This window comes from Chelon labrosus, assembly GCF_963514085.1.
Source record: "Chelon labrosus genome assembly, chromosome: 10".
In the NCBI taxonomy this organism is placed as follows: domain Eukaryota; kingdom Metazoa; phylum Chordata; class Actinopteri; order Mugiliformes; family Mugilidae; genus Chelon; species Chelon labrosus.
Window position 1 is genome coordinate 7,885,608 of NC_140360.1, and position 6,090 is coordinate 7,891,697.

The 6,090-nt window shown below is 42.0% G+C and overlaps 1 protein-coding gene across 1 annotated transcript; it reads left to right on the plus strand.

Moving 5' to 3' along the window:
- The first annotated feature begins 263 nt into the window (after positions 1-263).
- On the plus strand, positions 264-5,860 carry LOC311494281 (PRELI domain containing protein 3B-like). Its single transcript, XM_084553239.1, has 6 exons — positions 264-366; positions 1,814-1,982; positions 2,071-2,160; positions 3,182-3,252; positions 3,801-3,903; positions 3,998-5,860. Exons 1-6 carry the CDS (start codon positions 335-337, stop codon positions 4,115-4,117), a joined length of 585 nt encoding a protein of 194 aa, XP_084409365.1. The 5' UTR covers positions 264-334; the 3' UTR covers positions 4,118-5,860.
- Positions 5,861-6,090: the final 230 nt, after the last annotated feature.

Genomic DNA, 6,090 nt, shown 5'->3' on the forward strand with positions numbered 1-6,090 from the left:
CGTTAATTTTGGTAAACCACCCTCACACAATCCTGTATTGTTGTTTTTTGTGGGTGTTTTCCAGCGACGTACAAATAATAAATAATAATAAATAAATTTATATCTTTGTAATATCTTTATACTGTCTTTGATTTAAACTCTTAGCATTGTGTGTTATGTAATAAATAAATAAATAAATGGCGGCAGGGTGCAACGCCCCCCTCTCGCCACTAGGGGGCGAGTCGGAGCTGGGACTCCGTTAAAGGTTTCTCCTTCAGCCCCTCCTTCCTTCCTCGCGTCGGTCACGCTGTCATTCGCCGCCGGCTCCCGAGCTCTGACAGAAAAGCCTGCTAAAATGAAGATCTGGGCGTCGGAGCACATTTTCAAGTGAGTGCGTTTCCTCTGCGGTGTTTTTTTTTCAGCGTATGTGGCTTTTAGGAGGCCGGTTTACTCTTGTTATTGACCAGTCTTTGTGTAACCACTGTCCTGATCGCAGGTGCTAGCCTCGTTAGCTTAGAAGCTAAGGGGCAGAGAAGTTAGGTAACTTCACACAAACAGCCTTCAGTTAGGTTCATTTACGTAACAGTTGGTCATAACATTTAGCGAACGGCTTTTCTATTTATTCGGCTCTATTTGTGTCTTAATATGTGTCTATATTAGTTGGTTCACTGGAAGTATACTGCTTGTTCGCTGTGTTAACTTTTGAGGGTTAGCTCTATGCGGCTAGCTTTAAAGCTAATTTTTTTACTACCCGGAAGCTGGGGTTAAATTATAATATTCCCAAACACAGTGCAACAGAAGGTGAATGGATCATTTTGTTTTTCGTGTATTTTAATTTTTATCACGGGGCAACTATATCTGCACGAGAGTTGGACGTTATGCACCGGATTACATAACTGTCTGACTGACTGGGCGGAGACTATTTTTGCTATTTAGACACCGTGACCCGTTTATATTCTGTCTAAATGTGCTCACCGGACAAATGGAAATAATAAACAGTGGTCGGTAGGTTTTCATACATTATTCGAAGTTTCTAGATGAAACACGCGCGATGACGACAGAGTGGGGAGGGGGCGTTCCTCCTCCTCCTGCATGTCTGCGGCTCTGGCTGCATGCTGGGCGGGCTGTCTTCTGTTCAGTCGCCCCCTTGTTCTCCTTTCTAATTGAAATAAAATGACCCAGATGGACAACAAGTACACACAGATGCGTTTTACTACTAAAATAACACACGTGGCTCCAGTTTGCACAGCTAATTTCATTGTCACTGTTTAGTATTTGTTTGCATAATGAGTAAAACACATGTAGGGTTAACCTGTAAATGGTATTTGCAAGAATTTTTTTGCAGTGTTTTGCTCAGGGAATTAATTTCCAGTATTATATTCTCAATATGTTATGATTTATTGTTACACTGCATTAAGTGTGATTGGTGATTTTAGATCAGATGCAAATTACAATGAAGATCCTGACCATCACTAGTTCTTGGACTCCATCAAATGTTTATTTTTTCATTTGATTAATCTCTTTATTATGGTTTTGATTAGATTAGATGGATATTAATAGATGTTAATCATTTGATTAACCTAGAATCACAACAAATCGTATAGTCAGTGTCGTTAATGATGCTGCCTAGCACCACTTTCCCTTTATTTTTGTTTTATATATAGACTTTTGGACTCTGCACATTCATTAAGCTGTAACATCATGTATCAGATTTAATCAGCCTAGACTAATTTTCATCTGAAGTCCTCTGACAATTTCCTAAATGGCCTTTAAGGACGTTCAGTTTGTCAACTCATGTTTACTAACGCTAACCCTTAATCGTTGTTTTTAACAGCCACCCATGGGAGACGGTGACCAAGGCGGCGATGCAGAAGTACCCCAACCCCATGAACCCCAGTGTGTTCGGCGTGGATGTCCTGGACAGAAAGGTGGACACAGAGGGACGGTTACACAGCACCAGACTGCTCAGCACAGAGTGGGGCCTCCCCGCCATCGCCAATTCTGTAAGTTAAATAAGATGCTTCGTTTTAAGCGGATAATGCTAAATTAGTTTTCTCTGTGCCAAGCCTGAGTTGTGCTATTTTCCCGCAGATCATTGGGGTAACGAGAACGTGCACTTACGTCCAGGAACATTCAGTAGTGGACCCCAGGCAGAAGACCTTCGAGCTGAAATCTACAAACGTGAGTAGGACTGATAAATACTGCTTTCAGTGAGCTCCGACTGTGGCTGCGTTAACATCAATATTATGTCTTCAACTGGACTGAAGTCATTCTGATCAGTCTTCAACGTAATAATTATTATGGTCACTAAATAAAAAGGTCTCATAGTGCGTTTACATGCTTCAAAATACCAGTCAGATTATATATTTATTGTTTTGACAAAGGGGTTTTGCTGCTGTGGAGCATCAAATCTGCTGGACTGATTTTAATAACATGCTTATTGAAGTCACTCAGTAGAAGAAGGTGACCAAGATACATCCAAGGTGATTGAGGTGGTTTCAGTGGAATATTAGTGACGCTTCAGTTGGAGCAGCAGATTCAGTCATCCACACTTCAGCTCAAACCAAGGGATTTTGAAAAGTCTGCAACTTCCTATGTGTAAAACCAACATGTCGTGTTGTTTCAGCCTGTTCTTGTTGGTATGGATTAGGAATACGTTACAATAAGTTAGGACATAAAACCAAAACTAATTATTTTCTCTTATGTGATCACGTACCTCGAGGCTTTGGACTGATTTCACACGAACATCATGAGCTTGTGGTTCACAATACGGGAAGTCGTGTAAATAAAATGTATAGCCTTTAAGTTGTAAAATCTGCTGTCAGTTATAAGAACACGTGCTATGGAACTTTTCCTGTCAGAAAGCCACAGAGGCTAAATGTTTAGCACGCTAACGACCACATAACGTAGGAAATGAAAAAGCGTGAATGAAAAGATGAGGCCATTGTGACATTTCCCTAAGATATGCAATAGAATATAAAGAAAACCGCACGATTAAATTAAAATTTCTGACCAACCTATTAAACTCAGATGTAACTGAACTAATTAATGTTATCAGTTACGCTAGTATTGTTAATTACAAGAAGCATGAGGTATTAGTTTCAGGTTATCATGGCTCTGCTCTGACTACTCAGTGCCCGACAGTGCGATTGCTTTATGTGATGAAAAAAAGACTCATCGCAACTTTATTTTGTCCGTCCAGATCTCCTTCACTAACCTCGTGTCCGTGGATGAGAAGCTGACGTATAAGCCACATCCACAAGACCCTGAAAAGTAAGTGAAAATGTTTTATTTCGTTTTGTTTAGTTTCATTCCAAGCTTTAGCAGCAGCAGCAGCAGCAGCAGCAGTAGCAGGACATTGGTTTGGGTTGGCTGCACTGGGAACTCATGCCCGGTCAAAGATCTGCCAGGCCAGTCAAATGGTTTAGGCATTTTTTTATTCATTTTTTTTTTCTCTGGTGGGTGGATTTCATTATGGGGCATGTTTCAAGATACAGTTGCCTTAATTTTGTAATGGACGGAAGAGTAACAGTGGTCCTATACGTCATCTGAGCGAAATGAGATTCATTTGTTTACAAAAAATGCCTCTAATTGGTTTTAGGACTGTCCATTTGTGTGTTGATTTCATTATGACAGACAGACAGACAACTTTATTGATCCCTTTGGGAGGTTCCCGCAGGGAAATTGACAATGGGGCATGTTTCAACTGATACATAGAAAGAAATGTGCCTGCTCAACAGTTTGGTTGTCCCAGCAGGTCTGCACATTCTTTGTTGCTTCTGCACCAGTTGTGATAAATATTGTTGTGGTTGTGTCTTCAGGACGGTGCTGACTCAGGAGGCTCTTATCAGCGTGAAAGGTGTCAGTCTGAGCAGCTACCTCGAGGGACTCATGGCCAACACCATCTCTGTCAACGCCGGCAAGGTGAGGCTGCTTTAAAGTCTCCTTACCATGATGATAGAGCTAAACAGCTGTTCTCATGACAAAGCGGTAACACTGCTTGCTTTTCATGTTTCAGGGTCGGGAGGCGATGGAGTGGGTCATCAGGCGGTTAAACACAGAAATCGAGGAGTTGGCAGCCACGGCCCGTGGTTCCATGCGCGTTCCCATGGCAGCAGCAGCTGCTGCAGACCAATGATCCCGGCCGTCCACCGCTGTTCACTCCGCCATCATGAACCGATGGACTTCTCGGGACATTTTTCCCCTCAAAGGGGACCTCTCAACTCATAAACCAACACAGCCTAACAACCCCAACCCCGTCCTTTGACCCTACACACGTGTCTCATATTTGTTCTTCCTCAGCCGTCTGCACCATCAGGTTTTTGAATCAGTGGGCAGTGATGAGGAGCGTTGAGCTGATGGCGGTTTAAAATAACAACCGGGGTTGAATTTGGGCAGCACTTGAAGCTCATAGGACTTTGTCTTGTGATGTGGACGCGCTTATTTTTTGACACTTCACATTGTGCCTCCATAACATCTACCCAGTGTCATTTATGTTCTTCTCCCCTTTGTCTTTGCATTTCATTTTTTTGCCTTCAAATCTTTAGAGACCGTAGAAATGAAGTCCCTTATTTCTGAATAGCATCTTAGTATTTTAATTTAATGATGAAAGCACTGAAGCAGTGTTGTCTGAAGTCTGTAGTACAGAGTATTGCAGCTAAGTGACCTAACAGAAAAGCCAGTTTGTGGGTCTACTTGTGTGGTGCTGGAATACATCCAGTGCTTCAGGTGGAAGACATTTTTCTGACTTTATAATCCCAAATACTTTGCCAGAGTTTAAAGCAGTCCAGACCAGGGGAGCAAAGCATTTATACCAAACAGGATTCATTTGCTTTTTTTACCTTTCGACTCAGATGCTGGTCTGTCTGCTACATCTGCCAGTCTGGTGTTCGGATACTTAGTTTAGTTTATTACGGTCCCTCCCTCTTTTCCTCTTACACTGATGATGTGCTACATAGTTAAGTGTTACAGTAGAAGATTGTGCATACTTGAATGTTTAACTTATTTTCAGCATACTAACAGTGGCAGAACCCCGTTGAAAGGCCCAAACCTTTGCAACATGCTGTCATTGACGACAGTTTTGTGAACGCTTGCCGGTGTGGCAGGAAGAGTCCTACAGGGTTACGTTCAGGGTCACTGACCGCACTTAGTGAGCTGTGAAGATGGAAGTACTCCAAAACTCTTGATTCTAACTTAATTTGTGGTCGAGAACTAACTCCAGTGTGTGTGCTCTGACCACTAATGGTCTGTAGATAGTTTTATTTATATTTGTGTAGTGAACATTGAGAAACTGATCTGTGTTAGAAGCTTGTGGTGTTGTGCAAGTAGCAGAGCAGTTTTATTCATGTTTTCCTTGCTTGTTCCGTGGAGGATTTTTTTCTGGTGCTAAACAGTCGACCTTGGTTCAGCGTCGTTATTGTTTCATCAGGCGCCACACTGATATGAAGGAGGCATTGCAACATTCTAGTTTCTTCTCAGTTTCTTCGCTTGCGTTACAACCTTGCAGTGTTAAACTGTCGCTTCACGGAGCTCAGCAGCATCACGAGTCTTCCAGCCGGTCCCTGGACCCACATTTCGTCGATCTCTTTCACACCAGCTTCCTGTTCAACAGTTCTTTTCCACATCTCGTTCCTGACTGTCCCGTCTCACCATGTACCTTCGGAGCGTCCCCGTCTGCAGCTCTGTCGGCCTCCACGCAGCGTCTCGCCTCAACGAATGAAGTGTGATGGTTTTTCTATGGGGAACATGTTAACATTGGTTGCCTGTAAATAGGCTGGTATTTATATTACGGTGGTGTTACATTCCAAGAATGTGAACAGAAACTAAAAGAGTGCGCAGAGAAATGTTTCAAAAATAAAGAAAGTCATTGTTTCATGAATAAGATGATGATGGTGTTTTTTTATGTTTCTCACTGTCAGGTTTATATCTTTTATTTTGTAGGATCAGAAGCTCACTTGCCACTTCATTAGGTACACTAGTGAAAAATAATGCATTCTAATATAACAGTCCTGCACTAGATCTTAGCTTCAAGAAGATTATTTGTCTATTATTTTAAGGTTATTTAAAATAACAGAGAGCTGTTGATTGAACTGTGTCTGCTTCTGTAACTGC

Bases quoted from the DNA above. Each gene is read 5' to 3' on its own strand.
- LOC311494281 (XM_084553239.1), top strand. From the start codon at position 335: ATGAAGATCTGGGCGTCGGAGCACATTTTCAA. The intron at 1,983-2,070 runs GTAAGTTAAATA...ATTTTCCCGCAG, and splicing joins TCCCCGCCATCGCCAATTCT to ATCATTGGGGTAACGAGAAC. The intron at 3,253-3,800 runs GTAAGTGAAAAT...TTGTGTCTTCAG, and splicing joins CATCCACAAGACCCTGAAAA to GACGGTGCTGACTCAGGAGG.